The 26,874-nt window shown below is 51.7% G+C and overlaps 1 protein-coding gene and 1 long non-coding RNA gene across 4 annotated transcripts in view; both read right to left on the bottom strand.

The window, feature by feature from the left end:
• The window catches only part of KLHDC4 (kelch domain containing 4), a gene marked incomplete at its 5' end in the record, with an annotated part of 45,275 nt that extends 28,791 nt beyond the window's left edge, over positions 1 to 16,484 (bottom strand). The window contains 4 exon segments of the mRNA NM_001243840.1: positions 11,027 to 11,125; positions 11,660 to 11,738; positions 14,689 to 14,780; positions 16,305 to 16,484. Coding sequence (NP_001230769.1) covers positions 11,027 to 11,125; positions 11,660 to 11,738; positions 14,689 to 14,780; positions 16,305 to 16,403 — 369 coding nt within the window.
• On the bottom strand, positions 19,801 to 26,476 carry LOC110260891. Of its 3 annotated transcripts, none has more exons than XR_002344449.1 (4): positions 26,098 to 26,312; positions 25,281 to 25,794; positions 22,589 to 22,650; positions 19,801 to 20,007 (listed from the first exon to the last, which is right to left on the bottom strand). It is a non-coding gene; the product is annotated as an uncharacterized LOC110260891 (long non-coding RNA). The 3 variants fall into 3 exon arrangements; XR_002344448.1 differs by lacking the exon at positions 26,098 to 26,312 and adding an exon at positions 25,900 to 26,036; XR_002344447.1 differs by having other exon boundaries at positions 25,281 to 26,476.

Genomic DNA, 26,874 nt, shown 5'->3' with positions numbered 1-26,874 from the left:
CTATCCAGTCCGGCAGGGGCTTTTCAGCTTGGGGTTGGACTGTCTGTCGAAGCAGCAAATGTCTCCTGCCCAACGAGCACCTGAGCGGAGCCTAAAAGGCACACAGGTACCACGGAGCCCCTTCCCAGAACACTCGGGAGCCAGGCCCCAACCTCGTGCTCCAAGGCCGCCCTGTCCAGTCCTTCGTGCAGCCTGTCCCCTGTGGTTCTGCTGAAGGCCCAGGACTCACAGGCCACAAGGGAACCATACAGAACGTCCTGGGCTGACAGCCACAAAGCCCACACTGGCCAGTGGCCGACAGAGCCCACTCATTTGATGACACCCCAGCACCTGGAGACAGTCCCAACTGGACTGGTTTTATGGGTAGCTGACCTGTGAACCGCATGTCAGAGGGGACAGACAGCAGAGAAATGAGGGCTTCCAGGGAGTCTGTGTTATGCCTCAGCAGTAACAAACCCGACTAATATCCATAAGGGTGTGCATTCGATCCCTGGCCTGGCTCAGTGGATTAAGGATCCGGCGTTGCCATGAGCTGTGGTGCAGGTCAAAGACACGGCTCAGGTCCTGAGTTGCTGTGGCTGTGGCGTAGGCCGGCAGGTACTGCCCACTCAGTGAATAACAGGAGGGAGCAGGTGCGGGCCGGCCTGCCCTGGGCGTGCCACCCAGGGGCCCAGGCAGCAAAGCAGGTGACCGGGCACGTCCTCCACACCAAGTGGGGGTGAGCCGAGGGACCTCCTGGCCAGGGGCTCGGAAGCCAGGCCCATGGCAGCAGGTGAACTGGTCAGGGGCTGCCGGGCCCCAGGCGCTCCCAGGCCTCCCGCCCTCGCGAACCTCCACACGCAGGTGCCCCCCGGGCGTCAGGGGCTGGTTCCCAGGGGGCCTGCCCCTGGGCACCCTCCGAGCACCCTGGAGGTGCACCGAGGGTCCTTCACTGCATTAATGCTGCAGCACCGCGGCTCCATCGGCTCCTGCCCCAAGCGGGGGTCCTGGAGGCACTGAGGGACAGGCACCCCACCCCCACTCAGTTCTGTGCATCCCCTCTCCCACCAAGAGACCAGCCCGCTTCCTACCACTCTCAGGCCCAGCAACTATAAAGAAACATTTCAGGAGTTCCCGTCGTGGCGCAGTGGTTAACGAATCCGACTAGGAACTATGAGGTTGCGGGTTTGACCCCTGCCCTTGCTCAGTGGGTTAACGATCCAGCGTTGCCATGAGCTGTGGTGTAGGTTGCAGATGCGGCTCGGATCCTGCGTTGCTGTGGCTCTGGCGTAGGCCGGTGGCTACAGCTCCGATTCAACCCCTGGCCTGGGAACCTCCATATGCCGCGGGAGCGGCACAAGAAATAGGAACAACAACAACAAAAAAAAAGACAAAAAAAAAAAAAAAAAAGAAACATTTCAAGCCTTTGAACCAGACGTGAGAATGAGCTCAGGCCCAAACGAACACAATTTTTGGATGCAATGAAGTTAGGCTGTACTTGTAAGCTACGCAATACAACAGAGTTCTCTCTTTCTTTCTTTTTCCTTTTGAGGGCTGCACTCACGGCGTACGGAGGTTCCCGGGTAGAATCAGAGCTACAGCTGCCGGCCTACACCGCAGCCACAGCCATGCCAGATCCAAGCTGCATCTGCGACCTCTGTCTGCCGCAGCCTGTGGTAAGGCCAGATCCTTAACCCACCGACTGAAGCTAGGAATGGAACCCACATCTTCATGGATACTAGTCGGGATCTCAACCCTCGGAGCCCACAACAGGAAGACCCAACAGAGTTCTGAAATATCACACTGCAGAAGGCAATTCAATGCCCTGGGTAACACGACAAGTAACGCATCAACTGGGGAGCACAGCAGAGAAAAATGCGGAAACACACACACATACACGCACACACGTGTATACATACACATGTGTGAAGCTAAGTATCTATAATCCAGCTGATACGAAACACAGAAGCACAGAGATTTGGAGCATGTGTAGAGAAAAGATGCGCAAATCATACATTAGCAGCTCTGGAGGAACAGCCAAAGGACCTTTATCCTTTTATTTTCACAGTGAATATTTATCACATCAGTTTGTAAAGCCGCTCTTAAAAATCAAGTCAAACTCCAGGCAAGCCAAAGAACCGTGACCAAGCCTGTCTTCCACGTGGCCCCACAGTCAGACTCTGGGGCACCACAGAGGCGGCTCAGGGGTCCGTACGTTGAGGGCTCTGCGCACACCTCCTCCCCAAGGGCCACCAGCACCATGCAAAGGCCAGGGGCTACTCCAGAGCAGCTCCCACCTGAAGAGAGCAGCATGCGGCCTCCAGGTCCCACCAGGCTGAGCCCTCCCACTGGACACAAGGAGGAAGCCAGACAGAAACTAGGACAGCCAGACCCCAGGTCATGCAGGACTGTGAGCGAGGTCAGCCCTCTGACCCTGCAGGCGGGCTCTGCAGCTGCAGAGCCGAGGAGGCAGAAGCCAGAGCTCAGGGATGCTGGGGCAGCTGAAGGCACAGGGCAGAGCACCCTGGAAGTCCGGGTGGGGTCCCCCGGAGCCTGTCAACACAAGTTGCATGCGTGCAGGATAGCCCCCGGAGGCGGGCACAGGGTGGGCACCACAGCTGTCAGGCAGAAAGCCTGAAAACCACCTGAGCTCACACAGCACTGGAGACGGACAAGCTCCGACCAGAGTGGAAGGAGTCCGTGAACACCCGGGGCATCCCCCGGGGCCCCAGAGAGGCCACGCGGAGGGCAAAACCACCCTAGAGCACGGCTCCAGGCGGTCCCGAGGGCCTGCACCGGACTCAGCCACCGCCCAGAACAAAGCTCACGGTGCACTGATAGAAGACAACGAATCAGGCGGCACCTCAGCAGCACTCTGCCGAATGAGTCCGAATGAGTCCCGCTCGGGGCGGGAGGTGTCTGCACAGCCCTAACACCACGCACTTGGCTGATGTGACACAGACGGAAGACACCGTCCGCCTGTGGACCAGGCATCAGAATGACGGCAACCTGACACAGGAAGGCTGCGAAGGTTCCAGTGGGAACGCTGTCAATAAGAAGACATGGGAGGGTCTGAAGAAACAAAGCTGCTCCGGGGTCCAGGGCTGCACCTCAGCTATGGGGCTGCCTCGGTTTCCCCAAGGTCTGCGTTTGCATCACAGAGTCCAGCATCTAACCACACGGTCCTTGTGGAGACATGGGACCCATGATGAGAAATGTCAGTCAATAAAATAAGACCCAGAAAGAACAGATGAGGGGAGTTCCCACCATGGAACAGCAGAAACAAATCCGACTAGTATCCATGAGGATGTGGGTTCAATCCCTGGCCTTGCTCAGGGGGTTAAGGATCTGGCATTGCCGTGAGCTGTGGTGTCGGTTGCAGATGCGGCTCTGGATCCCATGTTGCTCTGGCTGTGATGTAGTCCAGCAGCTGTAGCTCTGATTTGAACCCTAGCCTGGGAACTTCCATATGCCTTGGGTGTGGCCCTCAAAAGCAAAAAAACAAAGACAGCAAGAAAAAGAAATAACAGACAAGAGAATCAGAAGACAGAGATTTGGAAAGCCATCAATCTGTCCAAAGATTTAAAAGAAAACAAGATCAGAGTAAACAGACATGGAAACAAATCCAGAACCGAACCACCTCTAGAGCTGAAAACACCCTATGTTTCAGCTCCTGCTGTGGTGCAAAGGCACTGACAGTGTTTCTGCAGCAGCAGGGACAAGGGTTCGATACCTGACCTAGTGCAGCAGCTTAAGGATCCAGTGTTGCAGCAGCTGTGACGTAGGTCCCAACTCCAGCTCAAATTTGACCCGTGGCCCAGGAACTCCACATGCCCCAGGGCAGCCAAAAAAGGGGGGGAGGGGCGGTGGAGAGAAAGGAGACTCGTCGTCCTGTTGAATAATAGTAAACAGCCTAACACACATGTACTGGACTCTCAGAAAAACTGCAAAAGTGTATCAAAATCAAATTGCTGAAACTCCAAAGAGAAAATCTTGAAGTCTTGGGGGGAATGACGCAATGAATACAGGAGAATTAAGGTAAGAACAACCACTGACGGGAGTTGCTGGCGCCTAGTGGTTAGGACGTGCCCCTCTCACCTTGACGGCCTGGGTTCAATTCCTGATCTGGGAACTGAGATCCCACGTCAGGCTGCTGTGTGCCACGGGCACAACAAACAAACAACGACCAACACTGAGCTGCTGCGGGAACAATGTCACTCAGAAGACAGGGTATCTTGGAATTCCCGTCGTGGCGCAGCGGAAATGAATCTGACCGGGAACAATGAGGTTGTGGGCTGGATCCCTGGCCTCACTCAGTGGGTTAAGGATACAGTGTGGCCGTGAGCTGTGGTGTAGGTCGCAGACTGGCTCGGATTTGGGGTTACTGTGGCTGTGGTGTAGGCTGACAGCAACAGTTCCAACTCGACCCCTAGTCTGGGAACCTCCATATGCCAAGGGTACAGCCCTGAAAAGACAAAAGACAAAAGAGGAAAAAAAAAAAAAAAAAAAAAAGAAGAAGAAAACAGAGTATCTTGGGAGTGTTAAAACAGGTGTCCACCTAGAATTCTACATCTAGCATGAATATCCTGTAAAACAAAGACGTCTTACCTTCGGAAAAAACTGCTACCAACACGCCTGCACTTGGTGAAGCGGTAAGTGAAGTTTCAGGTCGAAGGAAAGCATCACCACACGACAACAGACCCACGTAAGGGAACGAAAAATGAGCTATTTTTCTCTCACGTAAAAATGTATATAAAGAATAACTGTCTAAAGCAAAAACACTCACATGGTAGAGTGGGGCTTCTAATCCGTACAGAAAGAAGATATATGACACAAAGCAGGGAAGGACACGTGGATGTTTATTTATAAGGCTCTAAGCATCGATGAGAAGCAGCATCAGATCATTTGAAGACAGTCTGTCCTAAGTTAAAAACACACACTTCAAACCCTAGAGCAACCACTTAAAAAAGGATTGCTAATGAATCAACAGAGATTTTTAAAACACTATCCACCCCAAAGAAGGCAGGAAAAAGAGAAAAGGAAATATAGAATAGATGGACAAACAGCAAGATCAAAACCATTACGGACAGAAGTTCTCGTCGTGGCGCAGTGGAAATGAATCCAACTGGGAACCATGAGGTTGCGGGTTCGAGCCCTGGCCTTGCTCAGTGAGTTAAGGACGCGGCCTTGCTGTGAGCTGTGGTAGGTCACAGACACGGCTCTGGATCCTGGGTTGCTGTGGCTGTGGTGTAGGCTGGCGGCTACAGCTCCGATTCGACCCCTAGCCTGGGAACCTCCATGTGCCGTGGATGTGGCCCTAAAAAGCAAAAACGAACAAAAACCAACAAGTATTACTGACAGCCATATCAATAATCACATTAAATGTAATGGATAAATGCACCAATTAAAACACAAACACTGTCAGAATGAATAAAAAAACAAGACCAAACTATGGTGCTGTTTATAGGAAATGTACTTTATTTGGGGAGGTGAAGGAGAAAAAAAATAGCTTTATTGCTTTGCCAGGCAAGGGTGCCCACAGCAGGCTAATGCCCTCGAGACTCAAGAAATGCACTTTAACTCTAAGGACATTAGCTGTGGGTTTGTCATCAATGGCTTTTATTACGCTGAGGTAGGTTCCCTCTGTGCCCACTTTCTGGAGGTTTTCTTATCAGAAACGGGTGCTGGATTTTGTCAAAAGCTTTTTCTGCATCTATTGAGAGGATCGTGTGGTTTGATTCCTCGCTCTGGTAATGGGGTGGATCCCACTGAGCGCGCTGCAGATACTGACGGACCCTTGCACCCAGGATAAATTCCACTTGATCATGGCATACAATCCTTTTCATGTATCGTTGGATTCGGTTTGGCAGTGTTCTCTTGAGGATTTTTGCATCTGTGTTCATCAGTGACAGTGGCCTATAATTTTCTTTTTATATGGTATTTTGTCTGGTTTTGGTATCAGGGTGATGGTGGCCTCATAGAATGAGTTTAGAGTAAAAGGATAAAAAGCTACCTCATTTAAACGTTAATCCTGAGAAATCCTGGGTGGCTGTACTGACTGAACATCAAGTGAACCTCAGGAGACTCTCGGAAAAAGGCAGTAAGGACACGAGAGCCGTGAACTTTATCAACCAACCTGAACCAGTAACACCATTCCTAACAACTAGAGGCTGCACACTCCTCCCAAACATACAGAGCACAGGCCCGCATAGATGATGACATGTTCAGCCACAGTACAAATCTCAAAAATTTAAAGGACTGAAGTTCTATGAAGTGCTCTTTGCAACAAAAAGCTGTTTGGGAAATCGCCAAACACTGGTACTTTAAACAGCATGCTTCTAAATACTGTAACCTATGAGTCAAAAAAGACATCTGTAAGCAAATTAGATTATTTTAATCTGAATGATAATAGAACACATCAAAATTTATGGGATGCAGCAAAAGCAGTGCACAGAGGAAAATGCAGAGCTTTCAATGCTTCTATCAGAAAAGAAGTATTAAAATGAGTGCTCTCTGTTTCCAACTTAAGAAGCTAGAAAAGGCAAATTAAAGCCAAAGTGAAAAGAAGGAAACAGAAATAACCTTTTTAAATGTGTAAAGAATAGAGCAGAAAAAAATCAATGAAGCCAATGACAAGAAAATATGAGAACCTACAAATAACAAATGCTGGAGAGGGTGTGGAAAAAGGGAACCCTCCTACACTACTGGTGAGAATGTACATTGGTACAAGCACTATGGAAAACAGTATGGCGGTACCTCATGAACCTAAACATAGAACTACCATATGATTCAGCAACCACACTCCTGGGCACATATCTGCACAAAACTTTCATTCAAAAAGACACATGCACCTGCATGTTCCCTGCAGCACTCTTCACAACAGCCCGGACATGGCAACAACCTAAATATCTATCAACAGATGAATGGGTTAAGAAGATATGGTACACATACACCGGAGAATACTACTCAGCCATCAAAATGAACAAAACAATGCCATCTGCAATAACATGGATGGAACGAGAGACTCTCATACTAAATGAAGTAAGTCAGAAGGATAAAGACAAATACCACATGGTATCACTTCTATCTGGAACCTAACACACAGCACAAAGGAACCTTCCCACAGAAAAAAAAAAAAACAAACCATGGACATGGAGAACAGACTTGGGGTTGCCAAGGGGGAGGGAGTGGGCTGGACAGGGAGTCTGGGGTCAGTAGATGCAAACTATTGCATTTGGAACAGATAAGCAATGAGGTCCTGCTGTATACATACAGCACCGGGAACTACATCCATCGCTTGTGGTGGAACATGATGGAGGAGAATGTGAGACAAAGAATGTGTACATACGTGTGACTGGGTCACTTTGCCGGACAGCAGACGCTGACAAAACATTGTAAATCAACTCTGGTAAAAAATAAAACCTGTACAGAACCTGTACTGAAAAAGCTAAATACAACCTCTGCTTGGGATCTAGTGCTGAGATTTTTAACTCACCTGGATCTTCTTTCAAAAGTAACTTCCAAGCTGATACATGAGAGGTGCTAGGCAAATTATTCCCCTAACAATTTTAAACCAGAACCATGTTCTCAAGATTAAAACGTAGAAGGCACCTCCATCATGCAATAAAACTCCAGTCACCTGAAGCAATTAGGAAATTCCAATTAAGAAATTCTTAGCAATTAAGAAATTAAGCAAATGGCTAGTCACGTGTGCTGGTCACACAGCGGTGTTAGACTAACACCCACGTCAACCCAAAACAATACCTCAGGAGTTCCCCTTATGGCTAAGCAGGTTAAGTACCCGACTAGTATCTGTAAGGATGCAGGTTCGATCCCTGGCCTCATTCAGTGGGTTGAGGATTCAGCACTGCCACAAGCTGTGGTGCAGGTCACAGATGCAACTCTGATCCTGCGTTGCTGTGGCTGTGGTGTAGGCTGGCAGCTGCAGCTCCAATTAGAACCCTAGCCTGGGAACTTTCGTAAGGTGCAGGTGTGGCCCTAAAAAGAAAGAAAACAAAAACAATACTCCATCGAGAAACCCTTAAAGTGTACCCCTTATAGACACATCCTGATAACTAAAGCAGGCACAAGTTGCTGTGCCAAGGACTGAACCTGAACCACAGCAGTAACGATGCCAGACCCTTAACCTACTGAGCCACAAGGGAACTCCTCCTTTAAGTTCTTAAGGAAGTACGTAATAAAGAAAACCTCTCTTTACTCGCCATCCCTAGAAATGAAGAAAAAGTTCCGAGCAAATTTGTCTTTTTCTTCCCTTTTGCCAACAAAACAAAACAAACAACAAAACACACGTGTTGCCCACCTGGTTAGTACTTTGTTTCCTTTATTTTTTGTGTGCTTATTTTTTTTGCTTTCTTAGGGCCGTACCTGCGGCATATGGAAGTTCCCAGGCTAGGGGTTGAATGGGAGCTGCAGGTGCCGGCCTACACCACAGCCATGGCAATGCCAGATCCAAGCTGCATCTGCAAACTACACCACAGCTCACAGCAATGCTGGATTCTTAACCCACTGAGCAAGGCCAGGGTTCGAACCTGCATCCTTATGGATACAGTCAGGTTCATTACCGCTGAGCCACAATGGGAACGCCTGTTTCCTAAAGTTACTGATGATGCTTAAAAACATCTTCACTAGTATTATTTTTTTTTTTTTTTTTTTGGTCTGTTTAGGGCACATATGGAAGTTCCCAGGGCAAGGGGTTGAATCGGAGCTGTAGCTGCCAGTCTACACCACAGCACAGCAATGGTGGTTCTGAACAACATCTGCGACCTACACCGCAGCTTACGGAAACACCGGATTCTTAACCCACGGAGCAGGGCCAGGGATCAAGCCCGCACCCGCATCCTCGTGGACACGAGCTGGGTTCATCGCCGCTGAGCCACAGCAGGAACTGCTTTACTCGTATTTCCTTTGTCAAAAGGGACAGCAAGGTCACACCTGCAAAAACGTTTCATTCACCTTCAACAAGCTGTGTTTTAAAATTACACTTAAGGAGTTCCCATCGTGGCGCAGTGGTTAACAAATCCAACTAGGAACCATGAGGTTGCGGGTTCGACCCCTGCCCTTGCTCAGTGGGTTAAGGATCTGGCGTTGCCGTGAGCTGTGGTGTAGGTTGCAGACACGGCTTGGATCCCGCGTTGCTGTGGCTCTGGCGTAGGCCAGTGGCTACAGCTCTGATTCGACCCCTAGCCTGGGAACCTCCATATGCCGCGGGAGTGGCCCAAGAAATAACAAAAAGACAAAATAAATAAATAAATAAATAAATAAATAAATAAATAATAAATTAATAAAATTACACTTAATTCAAATCATCTGCCCTGTTTGAATATTCTTAACAATTTATGGTTAAAAACAAATACTTGGCTAAGAAAATAATGAATGAAACGGCTACTTTGGAAGTTCACAATAGGATCTTAAAGGTTTTGATCTCATCCCAGCTAAGCATCATTTCCAAGTGGTTTCTATTTCTTAAATGTTAAGCAAATGGAATGCAATGCAGTCTGGTAAGAAGGGAATCTGGTTCAGACCACTCATCAGTGCCAAATTTCTCCAAGCATTTATCTTATCAAGGTTACTATTAGTTAAAACTGATTTTACAGGAGTTCCCGCTGTGGTACAGTGGGTTAAGAACCTGACTGCATTGGCTCAGGTCACTGTGGCGCAGGTTTGATCTCTGGGACCAAGAACTTCCACATGCCACGGGCGCTGCCATCAAAACACAAAACAGGGTTTCCACTGTAGCTCAGTGGAAATGAACCCAACCAGTATCCATAAGGATGTGGGTTCGATCCCTAGCCCCACTCAGTGGGTTAAGGATCCTGCATTGCCATGAGCTATGGTATAGGTCACAGACGCAGCTCGGAGCCCACAGTGCTGTGGCTGTGGGGTAGGCGGGCAGCTGCAGCTCCGATGAAACTCCTAGCCTGGGAACTTCCATATGCTGTAGGTACGGCCCTTAAAAAGCAAACAAAACAAAACAAAACACCGAAGTTTACCGAGATCTAGTTTTTTTTTCTTTTTTTTTCTTTTTAGGGTGGCAAGTGCAGCATATGAAGTTCCCAGGCTAGGGGTTGACATGGAGCTACAGCTGCCAGCCTACACCACAGCCCCAGCCCCCCCAGATCCAAGCCTCGTCTTCGGCCTACACTGCACGCCAAATCCTTCAACCCACCAAGCAAGGCCGGGGATCGAGGCTGCATCCTCACAGAACCTAGTCATGTTCGCTACCAGTGAGCCACGACAGGAACGGCTAAGATCTAGCCTTTAAACCGGAAAGCAGCGCGTGCCTCTTTTGAGAGGATGAGCCAGTGCAAGTGCCTGCCAGACCTGACTGCACGTCTCCGCAGCCCAAGCAGGCAGGTCCCCTCACAGACCCACTTTCAATCAGGCGGCCACTTCTGGGCACAGACCCAGGAGAAGCACACCCTGTGGAGGGTGTTGCAATCTCGATGAGGCTGGCGAGGTATCACTCCTTCACGTTATCTTTGGAGCCCCTACACCGGTCCAAGTCGTGGGTTATAAAAATGAACAAGACCAGTGCCTGTCCTCACGGGGCTTACGAATGTGAAACCAAGACCCTCCCCTGGTAAATCGGCTGATAGACGGGCTGGCAGGGGAGGGCTGAACCAGCTGCAGCGCCGACCTGGCTACATCCTCAGCAGCCCTGGGCGCGACTCATTTCCTTCCAATAGTTATTCCTCGGAAGCGCTTACACCACACTCCTTCTGTTGTCATTCTCGTCCCGGTCAGGGGCCTGAGCCCGTGGGAGCCCCTCTCGCTCCGGGGCAGGAGCGTTCAGCACAGATCCACGGGGCCCTCACAGCACCCGCGGCCAGAGGTGCTCCTCCCAGTCTCACAGGAGCCGGCTGAGGGCAGGGCAGCTCGTAACACGTCCAAGGCGGAGGGAGAGTGAGGGCTGGGTGCAGGGCCCAGCCTCTGCACAGCAGGCTGCCCATCACGTGCCAGCTCTGAGAGCCTGTCGAGAATCCTCCGCACCACAAGAGGGGAGGCTGACGGTGGCACCGACACATACCTGGTGGGCACAGCGCCTCGGAGGTGGGTTGGGGATGTCAACCTTGGTCCAGGCGTCCTTCCTGATGCTGTAGGTGTAGAGTTCGTTGTACAGCAACGTCTGCAGGAAGGAGGAGGACCGTCAGTGGCATGAACGATGCCACCACACGGCGACAGCAAGCGGAAGTGCCATCTCCACCACCAGCTCTCCCCGGGGACGTGCTTCCTAAGGCCAGGCCCCTGAACCCTCTGGGACGATGACACCAGACAGCAACCATCTCGGCACCGCGCCCGGGAAGTGCTTCGCAGAGAGCTCTCGGACACAGGGCTTTCTGTGCGGCTCAGGGTTAACACCGGCTGGACGATTCATCAGCACCTTCCCTTCTCCCAACTCCTTTGAATCCCATCACGTGGGGGAACCGCAGCATGCCGGCCCACCTCACACAGGTGCTGAGGGGGGTGACCCTAAAGGTCCCGAAACGATCCTGGGGGCCTATCAGGGACCATGGCCCAGGCCCGCCCTGACATGCGGAGGCAGGCCACACAAGGGGGCAATTAAAGGACCAATGAATACTTGATACCAGTGGTTTCAACTAATTTTCCTCTAACTGAGACCCATGAAAACTTGGAGAAAAGAATAAAATATATACTTTACTTTTTGGCCATTGAAATATTCACCTCCGAAAAGGATTAACTCATCTTTCTCAGGATGCGCGGAGAGTGAGGCATTTAACCTGCAAGAGACAAACGCAGATCAACACAAAACCCAACCATCAGATGCCGCGACTGAGAGCCGTCTCCTTAGCAGCAAGGGCTTCACCACCAGGGACGACGCTGATGTACCGACTGTGCAAGAAGGGCCTGGGCCCGAGACACTCCCCGTTACAGCAGCCTCACGGTCAGGCACACCTGGGAGGGTCCAGCCTGACTTCTCGCACAGCATCCAGCTAAAAATCATCAGGCAGTGACGTGGCTCGGTGGCCCTACTTATGTGCCAAATTCTCTAGAACTGTCCTATTTCAAAGGTCTGTCCTTTTTTTTTTTTTTTTTTGCTTTTTAGGGTCACACCCACGGCATGTGGAGGTTCCCAGGGTAGGTGCCAAATCAGAGCTACAGCTGCCAGCCTGCACCACAGCACCGCAGGATCAGAGCCGCATCTTCGACCGACACCACAGCTCCCAGCATTAACCCACTGAGCAAGGCCAGGGATTGAACCCACAACCGCACGGTTCCCAGTCGGACTGGTTTCCGCTGCGCCACAACCAGGCCTGTCCTCTTAAACCACCATGTGACCCGTCCTAAAAGGCCCAGTGTTTTCGCACCTCAGTGTACACCCCAGTCCCTTTCACCTGGAAAATGCAAACGCTTCTCTCCTTACTTCACGCGCGAGGACAAGGGAGTGGCCTTAAGGGCTGCAGGGGCATTCTGACCATTTCGGCAGAAGTAACAAGGGGCAGGGTGACCGGGAGGGGACAGACCCTTCTTCCAGGATCCCCTCCAACAGCATTTTCCAAGGCACCGTCCGCCACACTGACTCCGAAGGACGCTTCTCAAAGGGAGGTGGGTTTCAACACTGAAGTGTGAGCGGACAGAAAATGGCTTTTCTGCTGGGGATGTACTGCACACACCCCTTCTACAGGAGGAGAGATTCTGCAGCAGAGAAGCCCGTGTGGAAACAGCACGCCCTGGGCTGCAATACCACCGAGCACCTCCTCTCCGTGTCCCCGTTAAACGGCCTGTGAGCCCAGACGGGGGGACACGCACCCGTACAGAACCCACTCCCTTCCCCGGCTCTGTCCCTGCACTCCGACCCAGAGGAAGGAGGTGAAGCCACTGAGGTCACCACCAAAAGGCCTGCACCCTGTCACCACGCAGCGCCAACCCCGCTCCCTTGTCAGGAGGCCTTCCTGGCCGACCCAGGGAACTGCCGTGTTTCGAATTACAGTGACGTTACACCTGGCTTTCTGGGCAACATACTTCAGAAAAATGTCATTAAAAAAAAAAAAAAATCACCCCTCACTCCAAGTGAATTCCCTCTGGGGTGTTGTACATAAAAGGCTTTAAAGATCTCATCTTCTTCTTCAACAGCTCCAATGACAAGTTCCTGCTGTGGCTCGTGGGTTAAGAACCCTACTAGTATCCATGAAGACTTGGGTTCAATCCCCAGCCTCACTCAGAGGATTAAGGATCCGGCCTTGCTGCGAGGCAGAGCGTAGATCACAGAATCGGCTCAGATCCGGTGTGGCTGTGGCGGAGGCCGGCAGCTGCAGCTGATAATTCAACCCCTAGCCTGGGAACTTCGACATACCACAGATGCAGCCCTAAAAAGCAAAAAACAAAACAAAAACAAAAAACTGGGCTCAAATGAAAACGTCCACCCCCCACGCCTGACTGTTATGCTCGGCTTGGATGATAACCTGACAAACAGGCAAAAAAACCCCCAACTGCTCACGCAACGTACTCGTCGCAGAGCAGGGAAAGCTGTGTCCCCTCCGGAGCTGGTCACCCTGCTCCCCACCTCCACGCGGTGACGACTACATCCCACGTGCGAGGCTGGCAGGGTTCAATGCTGGAGCCGGGCCTCCACTCAAGCCTCAGGGAAAATGAAGCAAACGAGTCTCAGACCAGACAGGAGGCTCATGTCATGAGGGCACCCCCCCTCCCCTTCTAAGAAAGACACGCCTTCCCTTTATGGGTCATGCGGCCTCCCCAGGCGCCTAACTTGGTGCCCTTCCTGTCTCGCCTCAATTCTGCTGGGAGCAGATGTAAGAACTACAGAGCCCTGGATCGAATGACACGAGAACTGGAATTCAGAAGCCGAGGGGACAAGAGGAAAAAGAAGCCAATGAAAACCACAGCCTGCGTGGGAATTCCTGTTGTGGCGCAGTGGGTTTAGAATCCGACTAGCTGTGTGGTTGTGGTGTAGGCCGGCACCTACAGCTCCAATTCAAGCCCTAGCCCGGGAATTTCTTTATGCCCCAGGTGCGGCCCTTAAAAAAAAAAAAAAGGAAACCACAGCCTGCTCATTCCTGTTCCTTTCACGAGTGTCTGACATCCTAGAAAAGACTCAGGAGTTCCTCACATAAACTACAAATTCATTTAAAACAGCTTAGAGACGATACACATTTCACAGTCACACTTTTCATGTCAGAATTTAAAAGCATTTTGATTGAATGTAGCAAAAAGCCATCATGATTTTTAAGTTTCCCACCTGTGACAGGCACCTTAAAAACCTAAGCACTGGAGTTCCCTGGTGGCTCAGTGGGTTAAGTACCCGGCACCTTGGGTCCCTGCTATGGCACAGGTTCAATCCCTGGCCCAGGAATTCCCACACAGAGTGGATGCAGCCACAAACAAACCAACCCTAAGCACCAAGGGAAAGCTCACTGGGAGGCCACAGAGGTCACCAGGTGGAGGCTCTCGACCCCCGTCTCCCTGACGATGGGCGGCTGTGCCGGGAGGCCTGCTTCCATGTTTCTGGAGACAAGAAAGCTGAGGAACCTCCTTCCCATGTTCTTCAGAAGCGGAAGTGAAAAATACGTTTCGTGGCAGCTGATCTGCGGGGCTTAACGATGAAAACGCCCCACGGGCCCGTTTACTTTGAAAACACAGCATCTATTTGAAGCAGTGTTCCAACATCAGCCAGAAAACTGCCAGACGCTGCCCGAGTCCGCGTCTGCCTACCTGGGAGACGGCGGGGAGCAGGGCGTCTCCACGACCTGAGTCCTCCTGGCATCCAGCGTCTGGAAGTGCGCTATGAGAGCTTCCAGGTCTTCCTGCGGGCAGACAGGCAGTCACACGTGAGACGTTTTCTTAAACCGTAGCACGCGGCCAAGGGCCTGGGTCAGCTTTCCCAGCCCCTGAATTAAACCTTGTTCCCCCTGAAATGCATGCAAATACTCAAAGCTTCCAGAACGCGGCACGTGTGTATCTCCTTCCAAGCGCTCTCTCCTCCCTCCGCCAGGGCCTTCCTCTCAGACAAGCCCACTCAACTCTGCACAAACATCTCCATCCACCCCCTGCAACCCAGGCCTGGGCTGCCCCACCAGCCTGCCTCGCTGTCTGCAGAGCAGAGTTTGGTATTTCCCTGTTCTTTTGTTTGTTTTGTTTCCACCTTCCTCCCACCTCAAGAACAAAATGTAAGCTCCAAGGGAGCCAGACTTGTCTGCCTGCTTAGAACACACCTGCACGGCTGAGGCTCAGCAAGGATCAGCTGCAGCTTATCTGTGTGAGGAGGTCTCCAATTTCACAAGCGCAGAAACAGAATTAGAAGTTAAAGCCAATGACGATTTCTGCGCAGGGCAGGATGAGGGCCCCCCACCCCCAGGGATGCACGATCTGTCTGTGAAGGGCAGATGAGACTGAGGTGGGAAGAAGGTGAGGGACAGAGCAGGTCCGGAGAGCCGGCCGCTTTATCAGCCCCAGTGCTGAGAACACTAACGCCCACCAGGCGAGGGCAGCCAGGAAGCATCTGAGAGGAAGCCTCAAGGTGGTGTGGCTGGAGGGGCTGAACGCAGGGAGAGCGCTGGAGAGCACGTGGAGCCCACGTGATGCAGGTCTCCAGGGCAGGGGGAAGACATGGGGCTTCAAGAGGACACTGAAAGGGGGGGAGGGGGGGTCTGGGTGAAAGTCAATGAGGTATCTGAGACATGAGCTCTGTGCTGGACAGAACTCCAAGCTGTCCCCCAAGACCACCCCGCTTGGCCCCCCAGATGAGAAACAATGGGAGACAATGGGAGGTAACGCCCAACCCCATTACTGAACAGGTGAGGGAAGCGAGACATGAGCGACTTAGGAAGACATGAGTATGGGAATGTGGCCAAGAACTCTGGAATAAGGGACGTCTGGTCCAATTACAACTCCAAGCCACTGCACAGCTGTGTCACCTGTTAGCAAAACTCCCTAACGGGCTTGGTTGTGAGAGCACCCTCCTGACACACAGCAAACACCCATTAACCACTGTGAGTCGCCCCAGGTTAGGGAGCCCGAGAGTAAGGATCAATAGGGAGCGGAAAGCTCGCCTCTAAGGTCACCGCTGATCCTGCTCAGGAGGAGGGAGAGACAGGAGGAAGGGGGTTGCCAGCAACTGTTAGGGAACGTCCCGCAGTTCCACCTGCTGCCTCCACAGACGCTCCCAGCTCAGGGCTGCCGTGAGGATCTTCCACCCACTTTTAAAGACTTGGACTGACGCTTACAGAGGCGCGCCCGTTCGGCCCGGCAACGCCTGCGACCGCGGACGAAGGAGGCCAACCGAGGAGCCGGGCGGCCCGCGCGGGGGCCTGTCCGCCGGCCCCACTCACCTCCTCCTTCCGCGAGCGCTTGGACACCTTCTTCTCCATCTTGGCGGCCGTCTTCTCCGCCCCGCGGCCCTTCTTCTCCTTCTTCCCCTTCTTGCCCATCTCGCCGGGTGCGAACAAGCGCCAGGGCCGCGCCGGGACGGTAGCTGAGGAGCGGGCGGCCGGAGGCGCGCCGGAAATACGCTCTGGGGGCGGCGCGTGGAACGCCGTCACTTCCGGTCAGGCGCGCATGCGCCTCCAGGTGCGTGGGCGGGCCTGGTACCCTGGAGGGATGCTTCCGTGATTTTTGGAAATGGCTTCGGGCTGTGGGTGGCGTCCGCCTAGAAGCCGCGGGGCCGCCACCCCGTCCCCTCCGCCCGCACCCCCAGCCCTCTCCCGTCTCCCGGGACCCGGCCACGTCTGCAGGCCGGCTTCAGTGTTCACTGTATTTATGCGCGTTGTTAACCCTTGCAAAGTGACCTAGTTGGCTGACTCAGTGAATGAGCCGCGTTTTGTCCACGGCGGACCCTCACGCAAATCTGGTGATTGCTGTGGCTGCCATCTCGGAAGAAGCTCATAGGTTCTGGGATTCACAGACCCTAAGCGAAGGCACTCGCTTCTCCACGTAAAAACAAAACAGAACAAAAACACCAGGTAACTGTTAAGGGGTGAGGATGCTGTGCTCAGCAAGAAAAACAGCGCTGCCACTCCGCCTTCTAGGTGACTGTCTTCAAGTGTCCTGTGTTAGGGGACTTGTTTCTCCATCATCGACGCGGCAGGGCTAATGACACCCCCCTCCAAGGGCTGTTTTCCAAGGCTGAGAGCCCAAAACCGCCTGCCAGGATTCAACTCAAAACACCGTGGTAAATGGGAAAAGCCATATGTAGGACATGGAATGCTGTAGTTCAGACAGAGCAGAGTGAAAAACGCCTCTCCTTGCTGAGCTGTCATCTTTGGGCTTGTAATTAAGGAAAAAGAAGAAATTAAGAACAAGCACGAACATTGTGACAGGGAAAGCATAAATGAGGAAATTATCTCCTTTCCTACTATGTAGGTGAACCACCGCAAGGCTCAACCTTAAATCACTTTATGCCTTTTACCAAGGGGGAGGGGGGTGGTGGGAGTTTGGGATTAGCAGATGCAAACTATTGTATGTAGAACGGATAAACAGCAAGGTCCTCCTGTTTGGCACAAGGAACTACATGCAAAAGCCTGTAATAAACCATAATGGAAAAAAGTAAAGATATATCTGAATCACTTCTCCATACAGCAGAAATTAACACAACATTGTAAATCAACTATAATTTTTAAAGGCGCTCCCGTTGTGGCTCGGTGGGTTAAGAACCCAACTAGTATCCATTAAGGTGTAGGTTCGATCCCTGGCCTCGCTCAGTGGGTTAAGGATCCAGTGTTGCCACACGCTGCAGCATAGGTCCCAGGTGGTGCTCAGATTTGACGTTGCTGTGGCTGTGGTGTAGGATGGCAGCTGCAGCTCTGATTCGACCCCTAGCCTGGGAATTTCATATGCTGCAGGTGTGGCCATAAAAAGAAAAAAAGTAGTAAATCAAAAAGAAAAAGAAAAGAAAATCGCCTTCATCCAATCAATTTGCTAAGCACTGAGCAGCCAGACAGGAATGCTTCTTCAGCCAACTCCAAGCCTTGTCCATAAATCCAGTCTTTAAGGAAAAATAAAATAAAAATTGAAGAACTGTTGGTGGAAGGAAGATACAAAAGGATTCAGGATGCGGCCAACCTCTGCACTGATTGTAGGAGAATGAGAAAACATTTGTGAAGATGGAAGAAAGACCCAGCTAGAAGCAGATTAGAGAGGACAAGCAGAATTTCATGGGAACCTGGCTCCTGAGCCTGCAGACATAAGCACCTTCAGCAATGAGCTACGAATGGCCACAGCCTCCCTCTTGGCCCTTGGAAAGCGTTCCTTTCCCTCCAGTGCAATACGACGCTAAGAACGTGCTTGACCCTTTTATATTTTTGTGAGAATTTTGGGTAACCTGGAGGCGACACACTTGAAACAAAATGGCCCTTCAGTCTCTGCACATCTGTCTGCAGTGCATTACAGTCTTGGCCTCTTACAAGCTGCGAGAGAGGGAGTTGTTCCCCACAGGAGATTTGGAAGGATCTGGTAGATACAGGATTTAATACTTTTATTATCTGAAAGAATTTTGAAGCCAAATTGGAAGGCTCTTGGATTTATATGTGTCACGGTGATTTACGTGAGGTCGAAACCCTCATTACCGAGAAAGGAGAACAGAACATTTAAAATGAGATCAGACTCCTAAAATAGGAAAAAGATTAAGTACAAGGTCCAATTTTAGTGAAATTCACACTGTTGAAACTTTAATGGACAATCCTAAATCTATCATCAATTTTGTGTCTTTTGTGTGTTCACGCGCCCTCTGCTGCCTGCAAGCTGAAAACCAGAAGAGAAAAAATCATGCATGTAATCTAATTACCCCCACTGCAAATAATCCATGTAATTGGGATTATCTCCCAAGTGTGGTACAGGAGCAAAGGTACTTTGTGCATTCCCACCCGGAAAGTGAAAATATTATACCTGCCCACCTACTACAGAGAATTCTTGAGAGAATAAGGTGTAATAATAACGCTTGGATTATGACGGAGCCTGATAACGTGCGAAAATAGAATGTGTACATATATGTGTAAGTGGGTCACCATGCTGTGCAGTAGAAAGAAAATTGTATTGGAGAAATAACTATTTTTAAAAATAATAATAAAAGCATGGAGATGAGAAAAATAATTTAGCAGGGAAAAAAAAAACGCTTGGAAAGGTAAAAAGCAAAATAGAAAAAAAATTTTTTTTTGTCTTTTTGCTATTTCTCGGGCCGCTCCCGCGGCATATGGAGGTTCCCAGGCTAGGGGTCTAATCGGAGCTGTAGCCACCAGCCTATGCCAGAGCCACAGCAACGCAGGATCCGAGCTGCGTCTGTGACCTACACCTCAGCTCACGGCAACGCCAGATCGTCAACCCACTGAGCAAGGGCAGGGAGCGATCCCGCAACTTCATGGTTCCTAGTTGGATTCGTTAACCACTGCGCCACGACGGGAACTCCCAAAATAGAAATTTTAAGAGATTCTTGGAGTTCCCATCGTGGCGCATCGGAAACGAATCTGACTAGAAACCATGAGGTTGCAGGTTCAATCCCTGGCCTCAAATCGGTGGGTTAAGGATCTGGCATTGCTGTGAGCTGTGGTGCAGTTCGCAGATGTGGCTCATATCTGGCGTGGCTGTGGCTGTGGCGTAGGCTGGGAGCTGTAGCTTCGATCAGACCCCTAGCCTGGGAACCTCCGTGTGCTGTGATTGCGGCCCTAAAAAGCAAAAAAAAAGAAAAAGAGCGAGAGAGATTCTCTGTGCTGAAAAGAGAGTTCCTGGTTTTGAACTGGCTGATGCCCATTTCACTTAACAGCGTTAACTGGATACAACCTGGGAACGAACGTGTACCGGGCCGCATGAGACGCAGAACAAGACCCAGCCACCAGCTTCGAGGAGGTTTCGTTCTAACGAGACGAACAGGATGACATTCTTCAAAGGCTTCACGGAGTGAAGGGAGGCACAGGGATGGGATGAGGGGAAGGAGGGAGGTGACATCAGAACCCTTGTTTCGTGCGTTTTTGTCCAGTATTCCAGACGGCTCAGGGGAACGGGTACGTCCGGTCTCCATGGTAACTGAAAAAGCAAAATTTTCTCCTGTTTGGGGTTAAAGTGTGATAAGGATTAGTAATTTTCCTCTTTTTCTTTTTTTAAAATCTCTATAGGGCCGCACCTGCAGCATATGGAGGTTCCCAGGCTAAGGGTTGAATCAGAGCTGCAGCTGCCGGCCTCCACCACAGCCAACAGCAATGCAGGATCTGAGCCGCGTCTCCGGCCACAGCTTACGGCAATGCTGGATCCTTAACCCACTGAGCGAGGCCAGGGATCAAACCCGAGTCCTTATGGATGCTAGTCGGGTTCCTTAATGCTGAGCCACAACAGGAACTCCCAAAGTTATGTGTATTTTTCTCTTTCTTCCTTTTTTTTTTTTCTTCCACACCTGTGGCATGGGGAAGTTCCCCGGTCAAGAATAGAACCTGTGCCACAGCAGTGACACCACCAGGTCCTTAACCACTGGGCCTCCAGGAAATGATTTCTTTTTCCCATCTGCTGGGCCACGTGTCTAGTTTTCAGTTCCCTGCAGATGCTGTCAGGCTTGTCCCTAAACAGAGTACGCGTCCTTATCAGTTTGTGCTGCAGTGGCACCGCCTCACAGCCTCAACCACCTGCTTGTGAGAACCTTTGAAAGATTTTACCAGGAGCGTCTTTCTCCCCATGGGAATGGCCTCTGCTTAACCGCGGGCACTGCGTGTTTAGGACACCCTGAGCCTGGATTAGCGGTGTTTAAGTTTTTTCAGACAACCCGAAGCAGGAGACAGATGGGTCCCAGGCTAAGCAACTGGAATCTGTTCCCTGGACAGAGAACCTCAAGATAAAACCTGCATCTTGCTTGGATAAAAGAGAGAGACCCGCTGTTTCTGATTGCTGAGGTTGAGGAGACCTCTGGAACTATACACTCGCAGAAAGGTCCCTCGGGGTCAGAGAAAGGAGTACACTGACCAGAGGACTTCCTGTCAACTTCCCCGAGACCCTGGTGCTAGAATCCATCCCGTCCCGGCTGCAGGATGTGCAGGCAGGGCCCTGAGTCAGGCCAAAGCCGGGCAGGGCAAGGTGACAGGCCAGAGGAGGCCCGGAAGGACTGCCCCACACAAGTGATTTAAACCACCTCCAAAGCACGCAGTGCCCTCTCTCTCTCTTGCTCTGTCTCTGGCTTTCTTCTCCCTCACCACACGCCCGCCTCCCCAGCCTGCCTGTGCCTGTGTCTTCCCACACCTGTCTTCTCTCTAAATGAACGCCTATTTGCCTCACTACACTCAGCCTCTTGGCCGAATTCTTTCTCCAAAGGGACACAGTTCTGGGGGCCCTGTATCATGTGGTTAGGGTTCAGCGTTCTCACCCAGGTAATGCGAATTGAGGCTGCACCTCCAGGGAAAAGCGAGGACGTGGTTAGAGCTTCTAAGGGATTCCCTCCCCCCCCCCACCTCCCCACTGCTCGGTGGGCGCTGGGGGGACTTCAGGGTGGATCCAGGGGTTCTGGGCAGCAGATGTATTTCTGCTGCACCCTCATCCTCCAGGCACAGCTCTCGGCATCTTGGCTTCACCTGCAGGGACTTCCCTCCTGGGTCCCCTCGGGGCAGCCTGGCACTAGCTGATCTTTCTCCCTGCCCTTTGAGGCCTTCAGATGACATGATACGTGGCACCATTAGCTTGTGCCCAGAAGCACAAGCCATCTCAGGACCCAACTTCTACCCAGGTTTTTTGTTTGTACTTCCCATTAGGGTCCTGCCTTGTGATTCGTTAACGTCTTGTTAGTTTTCCGATGCCTTTAAAAGAACCTTCAACATTTATCCAGCATGGGTAACTTTTAGGTTGTTTCAAATGGAAGGACTGGTCCAAAAAACCCAATCCACCATATGACAGCCCACTTCAGGCTTGAAATGGTGTTTTTCAGTGCGTCGTTAATGTATGCTAACTTCTGTGTTTGTTTTTGCTTTTTAGGGCCGCACCCTCAGCCTATGGAGGTTCCCAGGCTGCAGGTCGAATAGGGCCCCACACCACAGCCACAGCAACACCAGATCCGAGCCACGTCCGTGACCCACGTGAGAAGTACCGTCACATCTTTTCTATCAGAGGAAACCTTGGTGACTCCATCTTGCTCTGGTTTCCGCTGAAACGCTCTCCTGCAACCCCCTCCTCATTACCTCTTCTCCTGGCAAGTTTGTTTCAAATTAGCCCATGGGGAAGAATGTGTGCTCTGACCTCACCCGCGGGAAGGGGACAGGTGCATGCCCTGCGTTAGGGATGAACAGGGAGGGCCTTTGCGCGCAGTTTTTGAGCCCCCGCGCCCTGCTGCAGAAGTCAAGGGCCTTGTCAAGATCTCCCCGTGTTCACGTGTCTCATTTCCCGACACTGATGATCCGAGCCACGTCCCCAACACCTACACCACAGCCCACAGCAACACAGGCTCCTTAACCCACGGAGCGAGGCCAGGGATCGAACCCAAAACCTCATGGTTCCTAGTCAGATCCGTTTCCACAATGCCACAGTGGGAACTCCAATGCTAACTTTTAAAACTCAGGAAATGCGAGCGCATGTGATGAAAGAGTCAGCCACACGCAGCAGGGCGAGTTCCCGCTGAGCGGTTTTGAGGACAGATCTGTGTTGTAGTTTTACTCACCTGCTTGGCTCACAAGGGCTGGGGCGCCTTCGTTCTGGCTGTTCTCCTTTCTTCTTTATTACCTGTTCCAGAGACATCATGGACAAGTTGATCTTCAAGTCACATCAGATGCAAAAAAAATGGGGACAGGGCAGCACCAAAACCTGGACAATAGATCAGGAAATGGCACAAAAACAGAGCCGTGCTGGGTACGGTCACTGCGACCCAGGAACCTTCCGCAGCACAGTGAGTGGGGAGCGGGCTGTGATGGCGCCAGGATCTTGCCTGCTGCCCTGAGAGCCCGCAGCCTTAACTCCCCTCAACCTCCCCAGACGCAGCCCAAAGCCAGCTGCCCACAGGCCGGGGTGGGATCAGAGGCGCCAGCCCAGACAGCATGCGGAATGCCAAACCTGAAATCAGTCCCTAAGGTTAAACTTGTTTTCAAAAAGGCAAAACTCATACAGTTCCCTTCATGGTGCAGAAGAAACGAATCGGATTAGGAACCATGAGGTTGTGGGTTCGAACCCCAGCCTCGCTCAGTGGGTTAAGCATCCAGTGCTGCTGTGGCTGTGGTGTAGGTTGCAGACACAGCTTGGATCTGGCATTGCTCTGGCTGTGGCCTAGGCTGACAACAACAGCTCCGATTGGATCCCTAGCCTGGGAACCTCCATGTGCCACAAGTGCAGCCCTAAAAAAAGACCAAAAAAAAAAAAAAAGTTGACACACTAAAAAGGTAAAACTCCCAGACAAAATAATTAAAGATTTTGGTGACTCTTACAGCAAGTCGATTTTCAAATCCCTGTAATATCACTGTTTTGAGTATCTGGCCCTTTAATCCCGCCTGACCCCCGGGAACCAGCTCAGGTTCCAAGCCCAGTCATCTCACAGTCAGCAACACAGGCTCAGAATTCATCCTGGCAGCCTCTTAAATGCCAGATGCCCGGCTTTGAAAATAAACCTCCTAATTCTCCAGAAAGAAATAAGCCTAATTCTCCAGAGGCGCCATTCTCCCACCTGCTCTGCAGGGCTCTGACCCGAGGCCATCTGGAGAAGCGCAGGTGTTAACCCTTCAGGGACATGTGGTTCTGAAACCTGCCTTCTGGGCGCGGAGCTGGCCACATCCTCCTCTTCTTGACCACGTGTGTGAATGGTGCAGTTCATATAAAACATGGGAAATGCAGCAGAGCCCTCTGCATCAAAAGCTGAGGGCCGGACGTTGTGAGAGTCACTCAGAAACTGGACTGGAGGACTGCCTAAGCGTTGCCCAGTATTTCAAAGACATGCCAGAAATAAGATTCGTGTTATCTGATTTCTGAGAAAGTCAAGATGTTTCCATTAACGCAGTTCCTCTCATGGTCCTGAGTCCATGATGGAAAGCATGGCTCTCTCCTTATCCACCTGCCGTATCTCCCTCCCCTGGAGGCCAGTCTCCCTTGGCCTGCGTCTGACTCACCTGTGTATCCCCAGGACAAAGAGGTTGCATCATTTGTAAATGTTCATGAATTATGAATAACCCCCCCCTCCCCCGGCAGGACACAATGTAACGTGGAGAACATTTGTCCAGTCGGGAGGGACTGTTTCGCTTGTGCAAATATTTTCGGTACAATAATGTCCTGTCCATGGATTGTTCATCCCCAAAGACTAAGAACCACACAGGTTCAAAATCAAAACTTAAGGGAGGAGTTCCCACGGTGGCGCAAGGGATCAGAGGTGTTTCTGGGGCTCAGGGCCGTGGGTTGGACCCCTGGCCTGGGGCTGTGGGCTAGTGATGTGGTCAAACATAAAAAGATGCCCGCTCATCACAAAGAACAAACACCTCAGTGCTTTTAGTGCTTTTCTAGGCATGGAAAGATGCCAGGATCGCGGGGGGGGGGGGGGGGGCATGGAAGCTTTTCCTTAGATATGTAACCTAACGATGTGGGGGCCTGGGGTATCTGAAGCCTCGCTTCCTGTGTTTCTCCAGCCTGAATTCCCCCCCCCGGGGGGGGGCGCGACAGCAGAGGTCAAACATTTGGGGAAGAACATTCTCCCTCCCCCACCCCTTCCTTTCTTTCTTTCTTTCTTTCTTTTTTTTTTAGGGCTGTGGGTTATGGACGTTCCCAGGCTATGGGTCAAATCAGAGCTGCAGCTGTCACCCCACAGTCCACACCACAGCCACAGCAACTAGGGATCTGAGCCGCGTCTGCACCACAACTCAAGGCAACGCTGGATCCTCAACCCACTGAGCGAGGCCAGGGATTGAACCTGCATCCTCATGGATACTAGTCGGGTTCGTTTTTGCTGCGCCACGATGGGACCTCTCCCTGCCTCCCTTCCTTCCTTCTTTCTTTCTTTCTCTTTCCCTCCCCTGACCCCTCTTCCTCCCTTAATGTTTTTGGCTCCAGGCTGAGAAGGAAGGGCTGGGGTGGGCAGAGGGGAATACAGCCTCCACGGGCCCTGGAAACACAATCAATGCTCAGAGCAAGAACACAAAGTAGGTTATTGCAGGGAACGGGTGGAAGCGGGACCCAGGCCACATCGTGACGCTGGTGAAATTGCCGTGACATGCAAGGCTGTCTGCCACCAGGACCCCCAGGTGGGACGAGGCTCAGGGCCCTGACATGGCATGGAGAAGTCTGCAGCCCAGTCTCCCAAATGACTTCTCTCTGCGACAGTTCAGTTAACTAGTGGCTTTATAAGTAAGGCCGATGCTCCACATCTTATGTCAACTCACCAGGAGATGGGAGCTCCGGCTGTGGCTCAGCAGGCTAAGTCCCCAGCATTGTCTCCAGGAGGTTGCGGGTTCAATCCCTGGCCTCACTCAGTGGGTTGAGGATCTAGCATTGCTGCAAGCTGCGGTGTAGGTCCCAGATGGTGAAGGTCCCAGATGGTGATCCGTTGTGGCTGTGGCTGTGGCTGTAAAAAAGGAAGAAAAAAAAAAGCCAACCAGGAAACACCTCCACAGGTGACCAGGATGCCCCAGAGGCAGAGTACTGGCAACACAAAAGGCTTCTCGAAACTGTCCTCTCCCCTTGGAGCAGCTGGGCTGTGATTACACCGGCAGGGGACCGATTAACAGGACAAAACGAATCAAGGTGAATAGAGACCGGAAGAGCTGAGTGACTCACCCACGAGGCCAAAACCCTCACCCTAAACACCATTTTCAGCTAAAGCCACAAGAGCCGGTGAGGGTGGTGGTTGGGACTTGGAGGAGGAGGAGGACGGTGATTCGCAGGGAGAGGGAAAAGCTGCAAAAGCGAAGGTTTTGTCAATAAAGGTTTGCGGAGACAATGGGCCGCGGGGAACGCTGCTCTCCAGGCCCCGCCGAGCTTCCGCTTCCTTCCCCGAGACACCTGCGCGTATTTTTGACAGACAGCTGCTGACAGCCCGTTCCCGGAACCAGCCCTCTATCTAACCGCTTCAGGCCCTGGGGGAGAAGTCACAGTTTCTTCCGGGGCCTTTGAAGGCCTTGATGGTTCTCAGCAGGAAATAACCCGCAGGCCTGAGACGACCACGTGGGTGTCCCCATACAGTAATGCATTTACTCTTACCCTCAATCCATCCCCGCACAATGAGCCGGTAAGAGCAGTGCTGCAAAGACGTCAGGGTACAGGGGGTACGGCCTCGGGCGCCAAGGCCAGCCTCCCAGAAAGTAGGTTTTGGCTCAGCTCAGTGACACTACAACCAGCAGCCAACTGCTGTGCATGACATTAGAAGTGCTTCCTGGAGTTCCCGCCGGGGGCGCAGCAGAAACAAATCCGACCAGGAGCCACGGGGTTGCAGGTTCATACCTGGCCTCGCTCAGTGGGTTAAGGGTCTGCCATGAGCTGCGGTGTGGGTCCCAGAGTCAGCTCGGATCCTGCGTTGCTGTGGCTGTGGTGTAGGCCAGCAGCTGGAGTGTCTATTGGACCCCTGGCCTGGGAACCTCCATAGGCGGCAGGTGCGGCCCTAAAAAGCAAAAAAATTTTAAAAAAAAGTCCTTCCTGGCTGGCAGGGGCCCCACCTTCCTAGGACACCGTTGAGAGTCCTTGATAAAGACCAGGAAACTTGTGGCTGGACAGCAGGGGCCGCAGCAGGAAACCAGCCTCCCCCACAGGCACACGGTGAGTGTTCACTGAGTATCTGCTTCATAATGCTGCCAAGAGAACGCACAGAAAAAAGAGAAAAGCCAGTCGCCACACTTAGCCCAGTAAAAATGACCACACACTGGAGTTCCTTTTGTGGCTCCCACTCCAATTCCATCCCTAGCCTGGCGATTTCCATGTGCCAGGGTACGGCCCTAAAAGCAGGACAAAAAGTGGCCAAGCACTTACACCACAGCTGATCAA

The sequence above is a fragment of the Sus scrofa genome, chromosome 6, assembly GCF_000003025.6.
Source record: "Sus scrofa isolate TJ Tabasco breed Duroc chromosome 6, Sscrofa11.1, whole genome shotgun sequence".
Classification (NCBI taxonomy): Eukaryota; Metazoa; Chordata; class Mammalia; order Artiodactyla; family Suidae; genus Sus; species Sus scrofa.
The sequence above is the reverse complement of the archived record's forward strand: the minus strand, read 5'-3'. Positions and strand labels throughout refer to the sequence as shown.